Raw genomic sequence first — 26314 nt, 5'->3', positions numbered from 1 at the left:
TGAAAGCAATGGCAGTCAAATGAAACTTACTGAATACTGGGCTTATCTTGGTTGATTTTTTTAGATTAATTTGCTTTTAATTTTTCTGTTTCAGTCCATTAGCTTCCTTGCTGCCTCTCAAAGTGTGTGCATTGTTTAGTTAACTCCATTTCAACTTGTCAGTTTATTGAGAATCATAGTATGGTTGGATTAGATTTTTTAAATCAGAGTGATGATGATAATTGGAATTTATAGAAATGATGGGGTTTGTGGGAATTGATGTTAAAAGATGTTTATGTTTGAGCTTTGCAAATATATATGCATTATCTATGTAGACACCTATTTAGTTTGGGTGAAATTAATTGGATTATATTTTTTTTATATTTTGTTTGTTGTATTTATTTATGTTTTAGTCTTTTATTTATCTGATTTTAAATTTTTATCATAAATCATGTTAATAAAATTTATGGAGTAATTTGAACATTAATCAAGGATGATTTCAGCAATTAAGACTAAAACATAATCTCTTCAAATATTAAAGGAATGTTGAAAAAAAAATCAAAGCAAGGAATCAAAATCAACTTAATTAGGAAAATTTTGAAGGATTTTAAAAATTAAGGAAAATCAAAAAAATTTCAAAAATTAATTAAACTGGTTTTAAAGAGAATTAAGAAAAAAATAAATTCAGAGCATAGTCAAATTTACAATTCTTTCCATTTAATGTAAATCTTTAAAATTTTCGATAAAAGGCTTTTTATAAACATCAATTAACCACACATAAAAGAAAAAAAAAAAAAAAGAAATCTATTAGGAAATGGATGAGTAGCAATTTATATTCAAGCTCTTTGGTTAGAATTGGTGACAAAGCTCTTTGGTTGGAATATATGACTATTTGTCATTACAAATCAAGGGATACTTTCACCTAGGCATCTCTTCATCATAAAGTAATTTTCAAATTTTGTTTATTTATATATTTATTCATTTATTTAACTTTTTTTATGTATGCTTAAAATAAAATTTAAAGATTGTCAATTTTAAATTATGAATTTTTTATTTCATAGGTTTAGAAATTTTATGAATTCTACTAAACCATTGGAGAATTTCATAATATAATTTTTTTTAATAATAACAAAATTTTCAGTATTACTATATTATTGGAGGATTTAAATCTTGAATTAAGTATTACCAAATTATTATAGGACTTAAAGAATTTTTTAAAAATAATAATAATAATAAAATTTTTAATCCTATCAAATTATTGAATGAGTTAAATCTTGAATTAAGTTTTAACAAAATATTAGATGACTTAATGAATTTTTTGTAAAAAATATTAATAAAATTTTCAATCCTATCAAACTATTAGGAGATCTACATCAAAGTAATTTTATCAAATTATTGAAAGATTTTATTGATTATTTCCTTACATTAAATTTAAATGAATACGATGATAGAGCCTCTTCAAAGTGAGACACTAATCTTTATGAATACTTCTTAAGTAAACAAATTATCTTAAATCACTACCAAACTATTGGATTAATTTTAGGATCAATTTATGATAATTAAATTATTTGACAAATTATAAAAATATTTTAAAGCTTGGATAGCTTGAAATCAAACTAGTACCATTCTTTGATAGATGATGTAAGGGTGCTATAACCTTTCTCGCGGTTAACCATACTCTCGAACCTAAAATCTGGCTTTGTAGCCTAGAATATACTATTTAAAGATACTTAAGTCAAGCTTAGGATTTCTCTTTAAAATGTGACAGATTTAGTTAGATAGAATGTGACAGATTCAGTTAGATAGCCAATCACACCTAAATAAAAAAGATTGAAGGCAACTCTTAAAATTTATGTTTAGTGATAGGTCTATGAATTTATACATTATGATAGTTTGGCACCTCCACTAGAGACTTTGAGAGTCAGGCCCACAAATAATTTCATGTTATCCAAGCATAACTTAATAAATTTGAAAATTTTTTTCTCTTTTTGTCTATGTTTTATTTATTTGTTTATTATTTTTTTCATATATGTCATTCATTTACATATGTATAAGATAACATGAGCTCTACACTATAGCTTCGTCCCTTATAAGGGAGTAAAGTACTTACGCTTTTATGAGATTTTATATCTCTACATGGGTTAGCAAAATACTCCTATTGAAGTTAAACATTTTTCACCTGTAGCCTGTGGTGGCTGAAGATTAAAATACATTATTAATCTATAATGGATAATGATGTAGGAAATATTTTAGGAACCTCTAGACTATCAAACTTTTGAACCTAGCATGTAAATAAACCCTAAAGGTCCGAACCCAAGTTAGAGCCATGCTTTCCCTTCTGTTAGAAAATCCTAAATAGATACATGATGAAACATTTGTTTTGCTTGTAAATTTATATATTATTCTTTGTATATATTATTTGTATACAAACCCTTTATGTTGTTCTTTATATATTATGTTGTTATTTGTATATATCATGTTTATTAACTTTTTTTTTTATTGTATATATATATGTATTCACATCATTAAATCCTTCTTATTGCATTCATGCATATATGCATTCATTTATGCATTATTCCATTTTACTTTTTCATATATTAAAAGATGTGAACGCTTAATTGTAAATTAAAGAGTAATTATTTTTTTAGTTGTGAATATGAATTTTTACTATGTATTGCATACATGCATGTAAACATTTTTGTATGTTTGTTATTTCATTTGTTTGGGAAAATTTTTGTCTTTTTAATTTTGTACATAGTTTTGGGTATGAATTTTTGTTTTCATTTATGTATTGTATACATGTATTTGCATATAAATCTATGTAAACATCTTTGTATGTATGTTATTTCATTTGTTTGGAAATATCTTTGCCTTTCCAATTTTGTACATAGTTTTGAATATGAATTTTTATTGTTATTATATATTGCATACATGGATTCGTATATACATTTTTGTATGTACATTATTTCATTTGTTTAGGGTAAATTTTGATACGTAAATATGAATTCCTATTTTTCATTATGATTTACATGCATGTATCTGTATATATTTATATATTTTTTTCATCCATTTGAGTTATTTGACAATAAAAACCCACATGATTTCTTTCCATGATTGGAAAATGTTCTTTGTAAAGAAATTTTTTTGTGGAAACAATATTAAAAGAATTGATGATTGCTAACAAGAATGAACATACACAATTGTTTCACTTACCATTTTATACTCTAATTTAGTTGAACACCACACCACTCAAAGCTTGACTTTTCAAGTTTTATGATCCTAATTTTCACTGAACAAAGAAGTATTTCCAAGTCAATGATCGTTATTAAGGCTATGAGTAATGAAGTTTCAAAAATCTTGTTTGAAAAATTTTTTGTAAGCCAATACATGCGGCTTTTTCTTGAAGATTTTAGATTTTAACAATTTGATAAGTTTCAAGACTATTTCAAACACACCATTACCTATGTTTTTTCACTAAGCCTAAACTTCTCCAATTTCTTTTTTAGGGTAGAATTACTGAAAAAATCATATCCCCTTAATATCTTTGTTTGACATGTTGATTTATGCAACATTCCTTTTCTCTTTCTTTTATTGCCTTAAAATTTTTCTTTGCACACATATTGGGACAAATTTATCAAAATGCCCAAATTATTCAATTTTTCCAATATTTTTTCTTCTAGATGGCATCAATTTCATCTTTTGGTATGGGTTATGAAAATGAAGATTGTTATATTGGGATTTCATTTGATGTAATAAGATGATACAATGAGCTTGAGTTGCAATAAATAAATAAATAAATAAAAATTGCATATGAAATATTTAAAGAATTTTAAAATAAAAGAAAAATCTATTCTTAAAAATTTCTTTTTAATATAGGTATCCATATTTGATTTGATAAATTGCCATATTTTATATTCTTTTTACAAAAAGAAAATATTTGTTTGTTATCTCTTTTGAGTCTATTAAATTTTTTTTTTAAGAAACCCCAACCATGGATCACTTTTCACACTAGAGGCAGATATAAAAGTGGGTTTTTTGAGAAAGCATTAAATCCAAAGTTAAGGATAAAAAATGAATTCTTACAGTCAAAAGACAAGCTTCAAAATTTTTGGTAATTTGTTAAGATGTGGAAAAATGAAAAAAAAAAACAAAAAAAAATAAAAAAAATGTAAGAAAAAAAATGAAAATGTATGTTCTGAGAAATAGAAAAGGCAAATGTCTTTGAAAAGAAAATTGATCATTGGTTTGATTACCTTTAAACACATTTTTAGGCCTATTTATCATTTTCTTTTAAAACCCTAAACCCCAGTTCAAATTATATCTTTTAAAAAGTCAATTTTATTCAAGTGTGGATATCTAAATTGAAGAGTTTTTCTTTAGGAAATCACCATCATTTTTTAATTTTGGATCAATTGTGAGTTTTCAAATGTATGCTGGAATAGAAAAAAAAGAAAATAAAGGGAAAAAAGAAAAAAAAAAGATTGAATGAAGCTTTAGGGTGAAAACTTGAAAAGACAGTCTAGAGCAAGTTTGAAAGCTACTCAAACAAGTTCATTAGAGAAGGTGATTTTGAAGGAACCCATGAACAATGAAGATCTTTGAGAAATTCAAGAAGATAAATCCTAATCTGAAGATTTGTTTTAAAATTTGAGCATTTTCTTTCCTTTTTAAAAATTTTGAGCCTATCATAGTTAGTCTTGATATTTGTTAAAATGTCCCATATCAAGAACCTAAGGGAGTGCCAAAATGAATTGTTCTTTAAAAAGAATTATTTCTTAAATTTAAACTTTCATTGGTGAGCTTAGATGAATAAATATTGATTTTCTTTTTTTTATTCAATGACAAAGTATTTTTTAATAATTGAAATCTTAATATGCCAAGCCATTTCATCTTTTTGGAAAAACCAAGATTCAACTAATTTATTTTGAGCAGTAACATCGATTTTCAAGAGATTTAAATGTCATATATTGATACATTTTGATCTTGGAAAAATTATATGTAGGGCATTTTTAGGGGCAATTGATTGCCATTCTTTTGGGAGTTTTTGAAAATTTTGAAATTTAAAGTGTTATGAATTTTGATAGATAGGAAAAAAATGATTTTCAAATGGGCAACAAAAATACTTTGTTTTGATAATTGTTTTTACACTATTTGGTAAATGTATAAGTTTTTACTTTGATAATTGCATCTGCATAATGGTTTAGATCATTTGGAGAATTTGTAAGTTGCATAATTGATTGGACTATGCATCTGCATTATTTGGTGAATATTTAATCCATTGTTTTGAATATTACATTTGTATCATTGTTTGTTTCTACCATGCATTTGTGTTATTTGGTAAGTATCTAAATCATTGTTTGAAATTGCATTTACATCATTGTTGGGGCATTTCATGTAGTAAATATTTGAATCATGTTATGGCATCTGTATTGTTGTTTAGGACATGCATTTGTATCATTTAGAAGGCATTATATCATGGCATTTATTGTATAAAAAATTTTGACTTTGTTGGGAGAAAATGATTAACTTTTGAATTCTTGAATGAGGAAGATCTTGCATTATGAAATTTTATTTTGACAAGCAAAATTGTCCAAACTTTTAATGTTATAGAGCCCTTGTTTAAATGAGCCTTTCGAATGAGAATCTTTAAAATTTTGAATGTGAAGCCTAAAATTTTTTCAAATGAGAATCATTGGACATGAAGTTATAAAATTTTGAAAAAGAACCTTTGAAACTTTGAATATGAATATCTAATTTTTTGAATGTGAATCTTTGAAACTTTGAATGTGAATCTTTAAATTTTTGAATGTGAGTCTTTGAAACTTTAGATGTGAATCTCTAAAAATTTATGAAAATGAATCTTTGAAATTTTGGATGGGAATTTTTAAAATTTTTCAAATGTGAATATTTAAAATTTTGGAAATGAAACCCTGAAATTTTTCAGATAAGAATCTTTGAAATTTTGGTTGTGAAATGTTAAAGTTTTTAAATGTGAATTTTAAAAATTTTCGATGTGAATCTCTAAGTTTTTAAAATAAAAATCTTTAAGTTTTGAATGTGAATTTTTAAAATTTTTCAAATATAAATTTTGGCTATGAATCCTTAAATTTTTCGAATGGAAATTTTTAACTTTTGAGTGTGAATCTTTAAAATTTTTGAATGAAAATTTTTTAATTCTAGAGGTGAACCTTGAAATTTTTTATGTGAATTCATGAATTTTTTTTATATGAAACTTTAAATCTTTTGAATTCGAATACTTGAATATTGTCTGTGAATTACAATTTGTGAATCTTTACAATGATGAAAATTCTTGCGAAATAGAAACTCTTACAAACATGAAGTTCTTGTAAATTCAAAGTTCTTGCAAATCTAAAATTCTTGCAAACCTGAAATCTTACGAATATGAAGTTTTTGTGAATATAAATCACTTGCGAATCTAAAACTTTTACGAATCTGAAGTTCTTATGAATTTGAAATTTTTACGAATCTGAAAGTCTTGTTAATCTTTGAACTTTCACGGACTTGAAGTTCTTGCAAATATGAAAATCTTGCAAATTTGAAACTCTAGCGAATTTGAAATTTTTACAAATCTTAAAATCTTGTGAATATTCCATTCTTGTGAATCTGAAAGTCTGGTGAATTTTTGAAGTTTTGTGATGAACTTTTGAATTTTCAAATTGTGAATCTTTGGATTCCAAGTTAAAAATTTTCAGTTTTTCTGGACTCGAACAAAATAGGTGAGGAGAACATTTTTCAAATTTTAAAATTGTGAATGCCTCTATTTTAGAGGATTTTTTTTCTCGAAAACATTTGAAGATGATCATTAAGTCTTTCGAACAAAATTTGTAAGTCTTTTAAGCTAATTTTTTTTAGAGTTGAGATTTGTAAGACATTTGGTCGTAATCTCTAAATTTTCAGGGCAAGATTCGTAAGTTTTTTAAACTGAATCTATTTTAGAATCAAGATTTGTAAGACCTCCAAGCATAATCTCTAATACCTCCTGGTATAGTCTTCAAGTCCTTCGGACATGATATGATTTTTTAAAACTTTTAGGTACCATTTTTTTTTTAAAGTTGTGTAGCCTTTGTTTAAATGAGCAGTTTTTAATAAATGATTTGTAAAGTCTCCAGGCTTAATCTTCAAATTCTTTGGACATGATCTATAAGACTTTCGGGCATGATTATCAAAATCTTTAGGTGTTGTCCTTAATTTTTTAAAAAATTGTGTGTCTTCATTTTCGAAAAGCTTTTAAAAAAAAAAAGAAAAAAGAAAAAAGTTGAATAATTTGGGCTCGAATGTAATGGATATCTATATTTTTTGTGCAATTCTTGTTTTACAAAAACTATGCTAAAAAGGTTAGTTGTAGACATTTTATTTAGTCCAAGGCTTAAACCAATTGGGCTCATATCTAATCTAAGCCCAATTGTCCAATTTCTTACATTTTTTTATATTTATCTATCTTATTTATTTATCTTATAGTTTTTTTGTATTTATCTGATTTTAAATTTTTATCATAAATCATGTCAATAAAATATATGGACTAATTTGAGTAATAATTAAGGATAATCTCAGCAATTAAAACTAAAATATGATATCTTCAAATATTAAATGGAGGTTGAAAAGAAATCAAAGTTAGATTTAATTTGGGAAATTTTGAGAGATTTTAAAAATCAAGGAAAATCGAGATAATTTCAAAAATTAATTAAATCAATTTTAAAAAGAATCAAGAAAAAAAAATCAATTCAGAGCATAATCAAATCTGTAATCCTTTTTCATTTAATGCAAATCCATAAAATTTCTAACAAAATGCCCTACATAAAACACAATTAACCGTACACAAAAGAAAAAAAGGGAAACCCACAATGAAATGGATGAGTAGCAATATCTATACTCAAGCTCTTTAGTTAAAATTGGTGGCAGAGCTCTTTAGTTGGAATTGGTGACTATCTGTCACTACAGATCAAAGGATACTTCCACCTAGGCGTGTCTCCATCTATTAAGGTAATTTTCACATTTTGTTTATTTATATATTTATTCATTTATTTCACTTTTTTTTATTTATGTTTAAAATAAAATTTAAAGATTATGAGTTTTAAATTATGAATTTTTATTTCATGGGTTTAAAAAATTTAAACTATGAATTCTACCAAACTATTGGAGAATTTCATAATATAATTTTTTTTAATAATAATAAAATTTTTAATCCTATCAAACTATTAAAGGATTAAAATCTTGAATTAAGTCTTAACAAAATATTGGAGAACTTAATGAATTTTATGTAAAACATATTAATAAAATTTTTAATTCTATTAAACTATTGGAGGATCAAAATCTTGAATTAAATCTTGCTAAAATATTAGAGGGGTTAATGAATTTTCTTAAAATAAATTTCATACATAATTTTAAAACAACATTTCATCAAAGTATTGGAAGATCTACATCAAAGTAAATTTTAGTAAACTATTGGAAGATTTTACTAATTATTTCTTTAAATAAAATTTAAATGAATCCGATGACAGAGTTTCTTTAGAGTGAGACACTAGTTTTCATGAATACTCTTAAAGTGAAAAAATTATCTTAAATTATTATCAAACTATTGGAATAATTTTAGGATCAATTTCTTATAATTAAATTATTCAATAATTATAAAAAATATTTTAAGACATGGATAACTTAAAATCAAACTGGTATCATTTGAATGAATGCTGTGAGAATGCTATAATTTTTTTCACATGAAATCATACTTTCAAATAAAAAATTTAATTTTATAAATTAAAATTTATTATTTAAAGATACCTAAATTAAGTTTTAGATTTTTTTTTTTAAATAAGTAAGATTCAATTAGGTGATTAAAGTGATGACTCCTAAAATTTATATCTAACTATAGCTCCATGGATTTATATTTTATGAGAATCTATAGCCATCACATGTCTTGAGGTCCCATTAATTTCTCAGCCTATGAAGGTGAACTGATAATATCATGGAATGGTGGAGGAACTTGACAGAAAGAGAGAGAGACTGTACTGAGAGAATTACTGGAAATAGAAACTTTTTGTTTCATGTTGTCTGAATGGAAAAAGAAATAAGCCGAACCACTTGTCTAATTACCCTGGCCATCGGACAGCCATCGTTATGATGGTTTCTAGCCGGACCTAAACTATATTGATTAGAAAGATGAAGAGATAAGCATCATCTCTTTCTCTCTGTCTCTAAAACTGACCCACTGCCTTCAAGAGCCAAAGGGGGAGCAGGAGGCTGTTTGCGGTGTGGGAAATTTGGTACTTTGGTCTTCTCTTTCCTGTTTGCTCTGGTTGTGATTTCGATATTTGATATGTTGGGACTCAACATACGTTCTCAGTGGATTCTTGTGGATTCTTAATATATTAGAAGAAGAAAAAGAAATCTTAATTGTTCCTTGACTGAAAGGTGACTGTTTACAAACAGGAGCAAAGGGATTTTAAAGACTGTCGTTGTCTGATGTGTGGTCAGTTTTTCTCTTTATATGTATGTGCTAGTGTCCACATCCTTGAGGTTGTCGCTGCTTGAGTTTAGATTTAGTTTAATTTTTCTTTGGTATTATCAGAACAAAACCCCATGTAGTTGTATGCTGTTAGTACGCTAAACATATGCTCAACCCAGCTTTTGCATTTTTTTTTTTGTGTTGTGTTATCAATCATTAATCTTTTATTAGATGTTGCTACTCAGCGGCTGGGAAGCACAATGAAGTGTGAACTAGCAATAGGTAGTTTAGTGAGAGCCCTCAGGTCACTACCAGCAAAGCAGTAAACTTCTCCTAAAAGATGGTAGCCTTTGTGTCACTTAAACTAAGATTGGTACCATGCCACTTTTTATTTTCAAAGCGAACTTTCATCTTGTTTGGATGATCCAAAATCATTGTAGTAGTGATTCTATCTTTTGCTGCGGTTGCTAATAGGCCTTGCACAAATTGAAATGCCAAAAATTGTTAGCTTCTTCAAAATCCTTGCTTTGACGCTTGGACAAGTGCAGACCATTGCATACTCAATGGAATACATACCTTGATTTACTATTATATTTCAATTTTACATGTAATTAGAAAGTTTGAGTTTTCTTTTTCCTGTATTTCTTGTAAATATTAGGTGTCCATCACTTGCATGTTATTGCCATATATATATATATATATATATTACCTTGTTTGGCATGCTTGCTTGTTGCTTTTTAAATTCGTTAGTGTTTGAATGTATTACTACTATGTGCTAAAGTACTGCTCTTGCAATTGGAAAGCGTTTTTCACTCAGCACCAGGATTGACTCTTAGCCAGTGATCTGCCATATAGTTTGCTGAAGTTTCTTGCATCTGTGTGGCATTTATCTTAAAAATTGGATGATACAGGAAGTAAGGGAGGCATTTATCATAGTTACCAGACCTGACGTTGTCATGTAGGAGCAGAGCTCTTTTAAGATCCAGTAGACTAAATGATTTGGTATAACACAAATTAAATTTTATTTATTTATTTATTTTTACTTTCTTGTCTTAATAAAAGATACAGTAGAATAAAGAGGTAATGGCACGAGAAGGCAGGCACTTGAGGCCTATCAAGAAATTGTCGACCAAGTGACAACCGGATCCATCCATATCTTTAATTGCTTAGAGTATTTCAAGACACACAGTACCTATAAACAAAAGCGCCTTTTTTTTTTTTTATATTAAAAAAGAAAATATGGATTCTCAAAAGTCAAAATACATGACAAATAAATTGAAATCATTAACTATTAATAAAAAATAATTTAAACCCAAGTGAAGTTATCCAATCCAAATATCTATTTTTCCAAGAGTCCACCACATGCCCGTCCTATTCTTGGTGGGCTTAGTCGCATCCATCTCGAGCATTTTATTTTATTAATAAAAAGTAATAATATAGGACATTTTTACTAGCCTAAAGCTTGTAGCTTGATTCGCAGGTTCGCGGCTGCGGCAAAAGGACATTCTCTCGTATGTCTTTCCGGCACGAGCTGCGTTCCCTTTACTAATATTATTAGTTATATTATATTTATTTTGGTTTCAGCAGCTCTCTCTCTTTCTCTCTCTCTCTCTCTCTCTGCCTGTTGCATCGTCTCGTCTCGTCTCGTCTCGTCCTGATCGCACCTGAAAGATCACCATAATGATGCTGCGAATTGCAGTGCGAAATGTACACTTTCCTTTCTCTTTTTTCCATGTAAATAAGTCACTTATATTTTTCCTTTTTATATAATAATAATAATTATTATTATTATTTATAGATTTTGGGACATTCCACGCAAATGATATTCCGAGGTTGCTCCTTTGCCACATATGAGGTGATTTTTTTTTTTTTTTTTTTTTTTTTTAAGTTTTCCTTCACAACTGAAGCCGAAATCTGTTATCCCCATTACCTGTTTGATTAAATTTCAAAGTAAGTTTACAATGTAATTCATCAATTTTTTTCTTGGTTAGGATTATGGTTTTCCTTTTCTGACACTTTGCTAAGGTTTATAATTTTGATGCTCTTCTTTTTATTCAGATACTCAGCTTCTGAACTTTTCTGCTCTTCCCTCTTCCTCTCCATTCAATTTAGAATTGGTTTCTTTTTTGTCTGCTTTTATGTCTAAAATTTTTGTTTTTGCTTTTTAAACTTTTTTATTATTTGAATGAATCCCATTTCTAAGAAGGATACTATAGACCAACCTATATGCATAAATATATGTATTTGTTTACACATTGTTGTTTCCATATAATTTTAAAATTTCACTTGTCTCTTGGAACCCCTAAAAAGGGGAAAAGAAATAAACCGCAAGGCCATCTGATTTGCTCATCATCTGTTATTCATTCCCTTTGCCTTATATATAGGTCATTTCCAAAGGACAAGGAAGAGAAGCACACCATATTGTGAAGGTCAGTTCTTTTGTTTCTATGTTGTCATTGAGTTAATGTAAAGTTTCACAAAGTTGTAGCATTCATTGTTAGTAAGCTTGTCATATGTCTGTTAGTTGGGACTTGTGGTAGAATCTATCCAAGTTGAGTCACCGGAGTTTACATGCTTGAACTCTACTCAAAACCTTAATTGTGGCTCAAGTTTCATTTAGTGTTATTCTTCAAATTTGATCTTGATTCTAAAAGTAAGTTGAGCTATTCAATTAGCCTTGATTATCATTGTAGATAAAATCAAGGTCGTATACTTGAGAGAGAGAGAGAGAGAGAGAGAGAGAGATTGTGTAACTTATTGCAAAACTAAAAGCTCAATTACATTCATAAGCCAGTTGAGCCTAGTAAGTACATTGAACTCTGAGTAATTTTTGAGTTGAACCCAAATAATTCATGAGTAGACTTGACTTCCTTACACTCCTAGAAGGATGAGTTTCGATTAGAGGTTCATTCTTTCTTGATCTTCAAGTTCTATAAAAATGACTTTTAGTTAAGTGTTATTCGATAAATTGAAAAAATACAAATATTAAACAATTTATAGAAAACTTAAAGAACAATTGTCCTTATTTCTTTTTATTCTCTCTAGAATGAAGGAGTACATTTAAATAAATAGGAACAGTGAAGTTCCTTATTAGGAAACAACTTGCATGAAACAAAAAACAAAAAATAATAAAAGGAAGGAGAATTATTCTATTCTAAAATAGAAACAAATCCCTAAAAACTTGACAATCGAAATAGTTAACTAAATCAGAAGAATAAATGAGAAATATTCCCAAAATAAATTAGGAAATCATGCTTCACCAATGTAGGAGAATCAGATTTCTACACTCCCTCTCAAGCTAGGTTATGAATGTTAGTCATACTTAGCTTGGATTTCAATCCGTCAAAAATGCTTCTAGGAAGAGTTTTAGTAAGAATATTTGCAATTTGTGAACTTGTAGGTATATAGGCCAGTTCGACCGACCCATTTTTTATCTTTTCCTTTATGAAATGTCGGTCTAGCTCTATGTGCTTGGTCCTATCATGATAAATAGGATTTTTTGTAATATTTATAGTAGCCTTATTATCACAAAACAATGTCAAAGATGTCACAGTCTGAACTTTTAATTCTCCAAGTAACCTCATCAGCCAAATTCCTTCATAAATACCATGGGACATTGCTCTAAACTTAGCCTCAGCACTACTCCTAGCTACAAAAGCTTGCCTTTTACTTCTCCAAGTGACCAAATTGTCCCAAACATAAGTGCAATATCCAGTAGTGGACCTTCTATCTGTTATTGATCCTGCCTAGTCAGCGTCTGTGTACACCTCGACTACCTTATCCATTAAACCTTCACTAGGACTCTTTTTAAGTACTGTAGGATGCAATGAATAGCTTTGAGATACTCTTTGGTTGGATTATTCATGTATCTACTCACCATCCCTACCGCAAACTTGATATCAGGTCATGTGTGGGAGAGGTGAATAAGCTTCCCAACTAGTTTTTGGTATCGCCCTTTGTCCATGAGAGAGCTTCCATTTTTAGTTCCAATTTTATTAGTTGAGTCCATGGGTGTATTGGCAGGTTTGCATCCAATCATGCCTGTTTCTTTGAGTAAATCAAGTACATACTTACGCTGAGACACTAATATTCCATATTTAGAGCAAGCCACTTTTGTCCCAAGGAAATATTTAAGGAACCCCAAGTCCTTTATTTCAAACTCTTCTACAAGGAGTTTCTTCAAATCATCTATTTCTTCCTTATGGTCTTCGGTGATTATGATGTCATCAACATAAACAATAACTCTTTTTCCTACATTAGTGAACTTAACAAAGTATGGTCAGATTGACATTGAAGGAATCCATACCTCTTTATTGCCTTGGTCAACCATTCAAACCAAGCTCAAGGAGTCTATTTAAGTCCATACAAAGATTTTCGAAGTTTGCACATTTTGCCCATGTTGTCTTGCCTTTCAAAACCAGAAGGAATTTCCATGTAGACATCCTCCTCCAAGTCACCTTTTAAGAATGCATTCTTGATGTCAAGTTGGTGGAGAGGCTAATCCAAGTTGGTTGCTAGTGACAATAGAATTCTAATTAAATTGAGTTTGGCTACCAGAGCAAATGTCTCCTCATTATCTATCCCATAGGATTGAGTGAACCCATTTGCAAGAAGTTTAGCTTTGAACTTGTTTATACTTCCTTCTACATTATGCTTTATTGTGAAGATCCATTGAAGAAATGTCAAGAATAAAACTATTTTATTCTTTTATATATATTTTTATATTACAATGCTAGAATTGCATGAAAAGATATAGGCTAAAGACTGAATATTCTCACCCTTAAAACCCAAGATTTTTATGCATTAAAATAGCTAATCAAAGGAGTAATTTACTCTCTACACATAATAAGAAAATATCTAATGGATTTAGTATAATTACCCAAATCACTCGTTATTCTAAAAATAAGAGACTTAACTAAAATAGACAAAGTCAACTAATCAAGTAATAATGAAGATTAGATTTTCACACTTCCCCTCAAGCTGGGTGGTAGATGTCAATCATGTCTAGCTTGGACTTCAGATTCTCGAAATTGTTATGAGAGAGAGCCTTAGTGAGTATGTCTATAGTTTGGAGGCATGTGGGAGTATAAACTAATCTAACAATTCTTTCCTCTTATCTTTTTTTTGATGAAGTGACGATTACTCTCCACATGTTTTGTCTTATCATGATGAACAAGATTTTTTGCTATGCTTATGATAGCTTTTTTGTCATAGAATATCTTCATGGATTCTTTTACAAAGACCTTTAACTCCCCTAGCAATCTTTTTAGTCAAATTCCCTCACATATACCATGAGACATAGCTCTAAACTCAGCTTCCGTGCTACATTTAGCCACCATAGATTGCATCTTGCTTCGCCAAATAACTAAATTTCCCCACACATAGGTACAATAACCAATAGTTGATTTTCGGTCAATAATGGATCCAGCCCAATCAACATCATTGTAAATTTCAACATTTTGGCATGATGTCTTCTTAAAAAACAACCTTTTTTCCAGGACTCTTCTTTAGGTACTGTAAGATTTGATACACAGCCCTCAAGTGTTCCTCGTTTGGATCGTTCATGAATCTGCTTACCATGCTAACTAAAAAACCAATATCTGGTCTTGTATGAGAAAGGTAGATGAGTTTCCCAATGAGTCTTTGATATTTGCCCTTATCTATTGGACTTCCTTCTTCCATTCGTACGTTATTCATTGTATCTATAGGGGTGTCAAGAGGTTTGCATCCAAGTATTTCGGTTTCTTTTAGTAAGTCTAGGACATACTTACACTGTGAAACAGAGATGCCATTCCTTGAGCAAGCTACCTCCATGCCAAGAGGTAGTTTGGCATTGTGAAAAAGCATACTTCTTTACCACTTTTGTTAGTCTATCAAATCATGCACGTGGGGATTGTTTGAGACCATGAAAAGACTTTTGAAGCTTGCATACTTTGCCAGAATTGCCCTAATTTTTGAATCCTGGAGGGATTTCCATGTAAACTTCTTCTAGGTCACCATTAAGAAATGCAGTTTTGATATCTAGTTGGTGGAGTGGCCAATTTAGATTTAACACTCGGATTGAACAAAGTTTAGCAACTGGAGAAAATGGTCCTCATAGTCAACACCATAAGATTGAGTAAATCCTTTTGCAACAAGGCGAGCTTTGAATCTGTTAATACTTTCATCTGCATTGTGCTTGACAGTAAAAATCCATTTGCACCCAACAGGAATTTTCCCTTTGGGTAGTTCTAAAATCTCCCATGTTTTGTTTTTTTCTAGGGCCTTGATTTCTTCCAAAATAGCCATCTTTCATTTTGCTTGCATGAGTGCTTCATGAATATTATTGGGAATCTGCATATTATTTAGTGTAGTAACAAAAGTCCGATAACTGGATGATAAACCTTCTTAAGAAACCACATTACAGATTGGGTGTTGAGTACATGATCTCACACCTTCTCTTAGAGCAATCGATTGATCAAGATCATCAAAAGATTCAATTGAATTAGATTCAGTAAGAGTTTTACCTGTGTTGGATTCAAATATCTTTGGAATCAATTCAGATTCTTGGTTTTGCTTTGAAGGAGTACATTCTAATAGATCCTTTTGAGTTTTATGTCTTCTTGAATAGATAATCAACTCTTTGTTTGTTTTCCCTTACGTGGACTTTGGGCTTGGAGGATCCAGTTGTATGTTTTGGACTTGAAAGGGAGGATCTAGTTGGATGTTTTGGACGTGAAAGGGAGTTTGAGAAGTGGTTGGTGGTTCGATAATAGGATCTTCCCAAAGCTGATATTCCCATGTGATTGGATTCTCCCCTTGAATGGCAATTTTGGTAAAGTAAGGTTGATTTTCAAAAAAGGTAATATTCATGGAATGGTAAAATTTCTTTGTTATTGGTGAGTAGCACTTTTATCCTTTTTGATTCAGGGAGTATCCAAGAAATATGCATTTGATGGATTTGGGATCTAATTTGCTTTGGTTTTGTTGGCTGGTAAGAACAAATGCAGTGCATCCAAACACTTTAATGGAAATAGATAAGATGATTTGAAGGTGAAGATAGGAACTAAGAAAGGATTGGTAAGGGCTTTGAAATTTAAAGACTCGAGAAGACATTCTATTTATAAGATATGTAGCAGTAAGAAGAACCTCACCCCAAAAATGCTTAGGTACATGGGCAGCCATCATGAGGGATCTTGCAACTTCCAACAAATGTCGATTCTTTCTTTCAACAATACCATTCTACTGAGGAGTGTTGACACATGAGCTTTGATGAATTATACCATGCTTAATTAGATATGATCCAAGAATTGAATTGTAGTATTCTCTCCCATTGTTGGTTCTCAACACTTGGATTTTGGTTTTGAATTGAGTTTGGATCATATTGTTGAAGTTTTGGAATAGCTGGCCCACTTCTGATTTTTCCTTCATAAGGAATACCCAAGTAACCTTGGTGTGATCATCAGTAAATGTAACAAAGCATCAAGAGCCAGTAACGTTATTTACTTTGGAGGGACCCCAAATGTTATTATGTATCATTGAAAAAGGATGGGATGATTTGTAAGGCTAATTAGGATATGTGGTATGAGTATGTTTGGATAGTTGGCAAACTTCACACTGAAATTTGTTAGGATTTTGATTGAATAATGAGGGAAACAACCTTTTGAGGTAGAAAAAATTTGGATGGTCTAATCGATAGTGCCACAACATTATAGTACTATCTTTGTTATTACTGGAAGATAAAGCCTCACAAAAGGTCTTTTGATATTGTCTTTTAGAATCACTAGCTCTTAGGATATAGAGTCGTACACACATCCTAGCATTGCCAATCATCTTCCCTGAGTTCAAATCTTGAAATTCACACATATTTGGAAGAAATTTATTAGCACACTTAAGGTCTCTTGTAAGTTTGTTTATAGACAATAGATTACAACTTAGATTTGGGACAAACAAAACAGAATCAAGTGTTATCTTTTTGGAAATAATAACAAAACCTGTACTGGTTACTTTTGATAAGCAATTTGAACTGTGATGTTTCCATGACATAGGTTGTATTTACTAAATAAAGATGCATCCCCAATCATATGGTTTAAAGCTCCTGAATCCACAATCCATGAATTTGATTTCTCTATTTTTACACTTAAGGCACTTAGAAAATTACCTTTTTGGGCTAAAGAACTTGTTCGAATAGGAGTGATAATGTTCTACAGTGATTGGGAAACGCTAGCTCCAAAGTTAGAGGTAACCTCCGAGTCCAGGCTCTCTTTTCGGTTGCTCATGTTGGAGTTTGAGTGAAAATTTTCAAAGGTTCATATTGTGCTCTAATACCATTAAGAAATCTCTTGAATAAAACTATTTTATTCTTATATATATATATATATATATTTTATTACAATGCTAGACTTGCATGAAAATATGTAAGCTAAAGATTGAATATTCTCAGCCTTAAAATGAAAGATTTTCATGCATTAAAACAATTAATCAAAGGAGTAATTTATTCTCTACACATAATAGTAAAATATCTAATGGATTTGGTGTAATTACTCAAATCACTCCTTATTCTATAAATAAGAGATTTAACTAAAATAGACAAAGTCAACTAATCAAGAATAATGAAGATTAGATTTTGACATCGACTTACATCCAACTGGGTTCTTTCCTTTGGACAAATCTGAAATTTCCAATGTCCAATTCTTCTCTAGTGCCTTTATTTCTTCATGAACCACTACCTTCCAATCTGGTTCATTGAGGGCTTCTTGAAAATTTTTTGAAATTTGCACATTGTCAAGGTTAGTAGTAAAGACTCAAAAGTTTGGATTTAACCTGTCATATGAGATGTACTTACAAATAGGGTACCGGGTGCATGATCTGACGCCTTTTCTTAATGCAATAAGCATGTCAAGGTCACCAGCTAGCTCACAAGTTTTAGTTTTAGATTTAATAGGGACATTACTAGTGTTAGTTTCAGGTTCTTGGAGACTCAGATCAGGTTGATTTTTAGTGCTGGGCTGTGTATAGTTGTCCACATCTTCCTATGGTTTTTGCTTCCTTTAGTAGACTATTAGTTTTTTTTTTTGTTTTTTCTTGCATAACCTTAGGGTTTGAAAAGTCAAAGAGTTGTTTGAACAGATTGGGTTTCGGAATTTGCATGGCTAATAGGTTGGGTAGGTTGAGAATTTGGTTGGGAATCTGGTTTTGAAGGGGCTGCTTGAGAAATTGACAAGTCAACAGCTAAGAATTGATATTCATGAGTAGTATTATCCCCTTGAATATCATTCTCGCTGTAGTATGGAAGATTTTCAAAGAAGGTGACATCCATAGAACTATAGAATTTTTTTTATAATGGGTGAGTAACACCTATAGACCTTTTGGTTTGGGGAACAACCAAAGAAGATTCATTTTAAGGCTTTGGGATCAAGCTTGCAGCGGTTTGTTGGCTAATATGAACAAAGGCAATGCAGTCAAAGAGTTTGATGGGAATGGAAGAGATCAATCGAGTTTGCGGGTAGGAAGCAAGGAGAGTTTGACACGGTATTTGAAAGCCAAGAACTCGAGAAGGCATTCAGTTAACCAAATAAGTTGTAGTGAGGACAGCTTTTTCCCAAAAATATTTAGGCACATTGGAAGTCAACAAGAGGGATCTGGTCACTTTTATCAAATTTTTTGGTTTTGCGTTTGGCAACCCCATTTTGCTATTGAGTGTCAACGCAAGAGCTTTTATGGATAATGCTATGATTTGTGAGGTAAGAGCCGAGAATAGAGTTCAAGTATTCCCTTCCATTGTCTGTTTTCAGGACTTGGATTTTGGCTTGGAATTGGGTTTGTACCATGCTGATGAAGTTTTGAAAGATTTGGCTAACCTTGAATTTTTCTTTCATAACGAATACCCAAGTGAGTCGAGTATGATCATCGATGAATGTAACAAACCACCTAGAACTTGTGATAGTCTTAAATCTTGACGGTCCCCAAATGTCATTGTGAATATTGAGAAAGGTTGGGATGATTTATAGGAAAGGCGAGGATAGGCATTTCGAGTGTGCTTAGAAAGTTGACAAGTTTCACACTGAAAATCTTTAGAGATGTTATTGAATAATGAGGGACATAGCCATTTTAGGTATGAAATATTTGGATGTCCTAATCTATAATGTCATAACGTGATAAAGTCATCCTTATTGGTACTAGAGGCTAAGACTGTACAAGAGTTTTGTGGTTTCTCAAGTGCATCATCTTGAAGAAGGTTGAGCTCTGTACACATCCTAGCACTGCCAATAATCCTCCCTGAGCCCAATTCCTAAAATTCACACAAGTTGAGAAAAAAATTTACTGACACAACATCTATCTTTCATAAGCTTACTGATGGAAAGTAGGTTACAATCTAAATTAGGGACATGGAGGATAGAGTCAAGTATTATGTATTTCGAAACTACAATAGAACCTGTTCTTGCCACATTTGAGAGAGAGCCATCAGCAATTTTTATAGCAGAACTATCATTGCAAGGTCTATATGTGTTGAATAAGGATGCATCTCCAATCATGTGATCCGATGCTTCTGAATCAACAATCCAAGATTGTATATTTCCCCAATTGAACACTTAAGGCGTTTAGGAAATTACCTTTTTGTGTTAGTAAACTAGTTCCAAAGGTTGCAGACTTGTTTTGAAGGGTTTGTTAGAGCATCACTTCTTTGTGACTTTCCTTATGCCATACCTCTGTAGAAGAAGAGTTCTCTCTCTTGCTAGCCATAACAAAAACTCATGTGGCTACAGTTTAATGGTTCTTGTTGACTTACTCTGATACTATGTAGAAAACTTAAAGAACAATTGTCCTTATTTCTTCTTATTCTCTCTAGAATGAAGGAGTACATCTAAATAAATAGGAACAGTAAAGTTTCTTATTAGAAAACAACTTACATGAAACAGAAAACAAAAAATAATAAAAGAAGGAGAATTATTCTATTCCAAAATAAAAACAAATCCCTAAAAGCTTGACAATCAGAATAGTTGACTAAATTAGAAGAATAAATGAGAAATATTCCCAAAATAAATTAAAAAATCAAGTTGCACTAATGTAGGAGAATCAAATTTCTACACAATTAAGTCTTAAATTTGTAATGTGAAAATGTGTTATGGAAAATTATGTCTTGAATCACTCTTAGGTTTTTTGCAATTGTAATACATGATTGTTTAGTGATTTTACAATTAATGAGATTTACGAAATAGAAGATGGCATAGAAGATCCTTTAATAACACTGGGATAATGTAGTGTAATAGTAAACTAATATTGACTGAATGAAATAAGTTGGATTAAACTACTAAATATTTCTGCAGTTTAATTGAAAGTATTATATTAAGTGGTCCTTAAAATGAGTAACTAGCAAATTGAAAAAAAATTAAATCATTTAAAATATAATTTTCAAATAATTGGAATTTTTAATTTTCAATTTGTCATCAAATATCACCTTACAGTAATTTCCATTTAATCTTTCAGATCATCTTCTTATTTCTATTCATTTTCCTTCTTTTCTTCTGAATGTCAGTTTTTATAGGAACGAAATAGAGTACGAGAAACTTTTTCTGACTTACTGAAAATAGAATGAAGGGAAAAATGGCAAAATAATCCTTCAAGTTGAAACATGTTTGATTAAGGTGTTCTATGATTGGAAGAAGGATCAAACAATTATTTCTGAAGTTCCTTTTTGTGCTTACTTCTTGTACAAAATGGGTTTCTTTATTTTTTGAAAAGCATGATTTCACAAATATAATAGATGTTTACAGAGATACCTCATCTTATTAATTTGTTAATCATTTTCCATCTGTTTTTTAAATGCTCTTAATTTCAGATGAGTTTTTTCAACTTTTTGTGTTGTTGAGTTCATTTTTTTTATTGTCTTAATTGATATGGGAATCATTTAAGGATCGATGTAATAACCAAGCTGAGAATCTCTATCCCAAACCAAATGTTGGAGGCATACTGAAGCACCAAATTGGGCAGAATGTTTCAAGAAAGGATAAAATTAAATTTCTTGTAACTACAGTAAGTACAAAAGCTTATCATCTTTTTTATTTTCCTTTGTGGCTTTAATTTTGCATGCTAAAATCAGTTGTTAACTTGGTAATGTAACTTTATCTATGCAGCTTCTTGATATTAAAGACAGCAAAGAAGCTGTATATGGTGCTCTTGATGCGTGGGTTGCTTGGGAGCAGAATTTTCCTATTGGACCTCTTAAAAATGTAATCCTTGCTCTTGAGAAGGAGCATCAGTGGCATAGAGTTGTTCAGGTATCAGCAGTTAGTCTCACTCCACTTATATTTTTGCATTTTAATGAGCTTTCCCCTTTCTCTCTCTGTGTCTGAATGATATATGTTCTCTTTGCATCACACGTTATTACATAGTCACTTGAAATGTTTAGTTAGTTTACTTGTGATTTTTTTTTTTTTTTTATATCACAAGTTAAGAAAGAAGATACCATCCAGGGTACTTGGGGTTCTTGGTAATAAGTGAACTAATCTTTGTAGTAGTAAGAAAAGTACATTTTCTTGGCTGTTGGCTTCTTATGTTTCTTGGTGTAGGTTAGGGCAAGTCTTGCACACATTGGAAACAACCACTTGCAAGAAGAATAATATCCAAAAATAATCAAGAGAGAAGGTTGATTGTTTGCTTATTATTTAGACTTGATTTTCATTTTGACAGGAACAGATGGCTCTACTTACTATAACATGTTCAATTTTATGGTCTCACTTTTATCAGAATAGTTTTGGTGAGGGCACTTCAATCAGTATTAGCCTTCCCCACTTTTTATTTTTTGGGGTACATATGGGAGATACAAGGGGGAGGGGAGGATTCTAACTTTGGGCCTAAATCCTCTTAAAGAGGGTAACAACTGCTATGCTAAGCATGAGTTGTTGCCTTCCCCATATTACAAAGTACTTTTTTTTTCAGTTTGTTGCTGTTTTAATTAATACTTTTACTTGTAAGAGGAAAGGTAAAAGTAAAATCTTCAAATTGTATACTTAAGTACCTCCTGCTTCAAATTTCACGAATCATGTCAACTCTCTGGATGTGAATTCAACAACTGTTCTTCCCTCTTAGGTTATTAAATGGATGCTAAGCAAGGGGCAGGGAAACACAATGGGAACATATGTACAGTTACTACGAGCTTTGGATATGGATAATAGAGCAGAGGAAGCACATCAGTTTTGGGTGAAGAAAGTCAGTGCAGATCTACATTCAGTGCCTTGGCAGTTATGCAGACTCATGATATCTGTATACTATCGAAACAACATGCTGGAGAATCTTGTAAAGGTATGTTTTTGTTTCGCTAACTGTCAATTATATGCATTTTGAACTGTAGGTACATGTTATAAATGATTGGTCTAATCTTATTCGTTAGTTAATCATCTATTACACATGCATTTCATATTCCTGATCTTTGGTAATTATGTCTTCCTTTATTTATATTACAAGTTTTAGTATAATTTGTGTCATCAGTTGGAAAAAGCTGAAAATATCTAGTTTATTTTGTAGGAGCTTTCAGAGTATCTTTATTCTTTTACTTGCAGTAGTTGAACAAAAATCAAACTAAACTGAAAAAAATCTTTAAAACAAAATAAATACCTGCTGAAAGGGTAGTGGGGTAGTAAAATTGTAACACTTCTCTATAGGTACGAGCATACAAGCCTCTACTCATTTGGGAACCAATAGCAGGAAAGGCCTAAATGGTAAGGGCCTGTGCAAGCAGCTGTTATGCTTCCTTAGGGGGAGCTATGCCTTGAAACAAGCCACACAATGGGTCCAGTGATGTCAATGCATATCTAAAGCCATTTTGAGCAAATTGTATGTAAAGTCATTGCCACCATAAACTTGAGGTCATGATGCTTGGCCAACCATGTATAACTACTAGGATCACCAGTTACCACCATTATCATTTGCAATCAGTGCATAATTAGCTAAAGAAGTATTTCAACTCGTGAAAAATTTAGGAAAAGACTGTTGAATTAGTTTCTTACAGATGTGGACATGCTGGATGTTTCCTAAGACTGAGGACAGCCCTACCGGGTATATAAAAAGGTTCCAACTGAGCTGGCTTTGCGTGTTTAACATCAATCCTTTTTTCTTTCTACTGCTAATTTGAGCATTTCTTGTGCCAGTATTGTTCCCTTAACGTTTCTAATTGCTAAGGGTGAGACGTGTCTAGTTCCCTGGTCTTAGAGGAAAGTTTTTTTCAATACTGAGCTCATGTTCTGGGTTGTGTTGCAAGCAAGTAACAAGGAAGAGGTGAAGAGGCAAGAGAGGAGGCAAGCGGAATCCGTAGAAATTTCAGGTAACGATGACAGATGAGAGAAAGTGGGATGATATGGGATTATCTAAGAATTAATTGACCACATTAATGTCATGATGATAAGATTTCAGGGAGAAAAAGTGATTTTATGGAGATAGTGTGGTGAGATACAAGGGAGTAAAAAATCCAAATCCTCAATAAAATTGACAGAGAGACATCATGTCACAAAGTCTGATTGGAGAGACATCATGTCAAAATTAGCCAACTGGAAAATGCACATAAATAGCAAATTAATTTGGTGGTGAGTGGAAAGTTTGATTGAACAAGGCTAACCCTATGGCAGCAGCCCGATGTGAACCATCTCTAGCTCAGTCATATCACTGAACTGCAACCCATGCTTGCCCATTTTAGGAAGTGGGGAACAAGCACAACACAAAGGAATTCCTGCTTGTCACTTGTCACGTCTCCATCACACTTGGGCTATCTGCTCAATCTCTTGCTGGCTGCCAGGATCTTCACCTGTTGCCTTGCTCCCTGCCTCCCCCTTCCCACCACTTGACCCAGTAACACTGTTTGTTGCCCCAATAACTTCACATTTCCTGGCATGCCCAAATGCCACCAAGAAATAAAATCCTGGATGAAAGATGGTGCAAGGTGCCTCACCATGATGCCACTTGGTCTGAGCGACCGAGGCAGCTATTTAAATGATTGTGCTAAATGGTTAATTGTTGGGTCTCAAAGAACTTCTGTACATAATCATAGTTATAGTGGTGATAATCACCATCTAGATTATGCATCTTCATATTGCATATTTCTGAATTTGACATTTTTAGTCTATCCTTTAAAGTTTATTTCCCATATCTGACCAAGCTTCAAACACTGTAGACAATTTGTTTGAGTTTATATTCCAAACAGGTGTAAGTTTGTTGAAAAGATACCTTGGCAGAAGTAATATTTTATGTTGTAGAGGCAGTTTCCTGATCTTTGACAGGCCTTACTCTTAAGAGGCAATTGTCCAAGTTCTTATGATAGTTGTTATGGTCTTTTTTTTTTTTTTCCTTGAGTCTTCCTTAATTAAAAGTTTAGCTTGTTCTTATTTTCTCGTAACTAACTACTTTATCCAATATTTTGTATTGACCTATTCTTTATTGTTATCATAAAGCTTTTCAAGGACTTGGAAGCTTTTGATCGCAAACCTCCTGAGAGATCAATAGTTCAAAGAGTGGCAGATGCATATGAGGTGTTGGGCTTACCTGAAGAGAAAGAAAGAGTACTTGAAAAATACAAAGATATTTCTACCAAGACGGAGAAAGGTCCTAAGCAGGCTTCATTGAAGAAAAAGAAGAATTCTGGTTAGACACACTCTCTCTCTCTCTCTCTCTTCCCACTCCCTTAACCACTTCCAGAGTAGAATTTTCTATTTTAGGAGAAAGTAAGGTGAGTCTTCTTGTGCACCTGGAACTTGCCCTGGTACATTGTAACAAAGAGTCTTACTGTTGAATACGAGAAATTATTGTTTCATTCTCAAGCTTAATATTCTACTCTTTGGATTTGATGGGAGACTATTGCATGTATGCATTGTAAGATAGAAATTCATTTCCTTGACCCTGCTGGTTTTGGTTGTTTTCAGTGCGGAGGAGACAGACACAACTTCAGAGGACCTAGTGGGCACAATGGATGGCACAGATTTAGTGAGATGAAGATGAGAAAAATGGCAGTTTTCATTCCCATTTTTTGAACTGGGAAATTTATTTTCTTGGTCCCCCTGGTTGCAAAATCACTGTTTTCATCATGCTTGGAGGAGCAAGGATCCAAAGGTCAACAGGGAATTGGCAGCTACTCTACAGTCAAAGTCATTTATGCTTCTAAACTGCTTTCATATCCAGTGATTGTCAAACATTGTAAATTATGTAGTACTTGGATAGAGTTGAAAGAATAGATTAAAATTTGTATCAATACCCGCATCTTTGGACTTGAAGGCTTACAGCGGAAACACTAGTACATGAACAAGAGTTTGAAGGTTGATTTCCCTCTATTGCATGTCTATGCTATACATGGGCAATGTTTAGTTGGAGTTTCTTCTCGTGTGCCACTCGTAAATTTCCCCATAAAATCATCAAATATTTGACTAATCAACTTGCAATAATTCGCTAGTGATTAATAGCTAGTATTAGAAAACACGATGTCGTCTTGATGTGAACTCTAAGAAGGAAAAAGATGGATAAATGCATATCGACTTGATGAAAAAAAACAAAATGTAGAATTCCCACGGCCTGATTAGAATTGCTTTGCTTCTCTAGCTAGCTTTATAAAAGCAGAAAAGATATTTCCATTACTTAAAAAATAATAAACATTTCTATTATTTTATCAAAGATGAATAATGCACTTTTAATTAAATTTGTAATTAAAGTTAAATGATTTTTAATTAAATATTAAAATCAATGAAAATTAATTAAAAATAAAAATGATTAACAAAATATTAATTTTAATTTTAATTAAAAGTAATTAATTGTCTTTAGGTAAGGTAATGAAAATTTTTATTTTTTTTATTAAGTAGCGGAATCAGTCCTCCAATATATTCATCAATTATGAAATCAGTAGTGTTAGGACATAAAAAC

At 31.3% G+C, this 26314-nt stretch overlaps 1 protein-coding gene across 2 annotated transcripts; it reads left to right on the top strand.

Moving 5' to 3' along the window:
• Nucleotides 1-10884: 10884 nt before the first annotated feature.
• Nucleotides 10885-25775, top strand: LOC111316889 (PPR containing-like protein). 2 transcript variants are annotated; one of them, XM_022919114.2, is made up of 9 exons: nucleotides 10927-10950; nucleotides 11027-11146; nucleotides 11238-11294; nucleotides 11824-11868; nucleotides 21332-21451; nucleotides 21553-21696; nucleotides 22508-22720; nucleotides 24859-25048; nucleotides 25327-25775. In XM_022919114.2, exons 2-9 carry the CDS (start codon nucleotides 11120-11122, stop codon nucleotides 25359-25361), a joined length of 831 nt encoding a protein of 276 aa, XP_022774849.2. In that variant the 5' UTR covers nucleotides 10927-10950; nucleotides 11027-11119; the 3' UTR covers nucleotides 25362-25775. The 2 variants fall into 2 exon arrangements, with proteins under 2 accessions (XP_022774848.2, XP_022774849.2); XM_022919113.2 differs by having other exon boundaries at nucleotides 10885-11146.
• The last annotated feature ends 539 nt before the right edge of the window (nucleotides 25776-26314 follow it).

The sequence above is a fragment of the Durio zibethinus genome, chromosome 24 (genome assembly GCF_047325235.1).
Source record: "Durio zibethinus cultivar Kanyao isolate XHJ-2024 chromosome 24, ASM4732523v1, whole genome shotgun sequence".
Lineage (NCBI taxonomy): Eukaryota > Viridiplantae > Streptophyta > Magnoliopsida > Malvales > Malvaceae > Durio > Durio zibethinus.
The sequence above is the reverse complement of the archived record's forward strand: the minus strand, read 5'-3'. Positions and strand labels throughout refer to the sequence as shown.

Coding starts and splice junctions, on each gene's coding strand:
- LOC111316889 (XM_022919113.2), top strand. CDS start 11,120: ATGATGCTGCGAATTGCAGTGCGAAAT. Junction 21,697..22,507: donor AGTGGCATAGAGTTGTTCAG/GTATCAGCAGTT, acceptor CTTCCCTCTTAG/GTTATTAAATGGATGCTAAG. Junction 22,721..24,858: donor TGCTGGAGAATCTTGTAAAG/GTATGTTTTTGT, acceptor GTTATCATAAAG/CTTTTCAAGGACTTGGAAGC.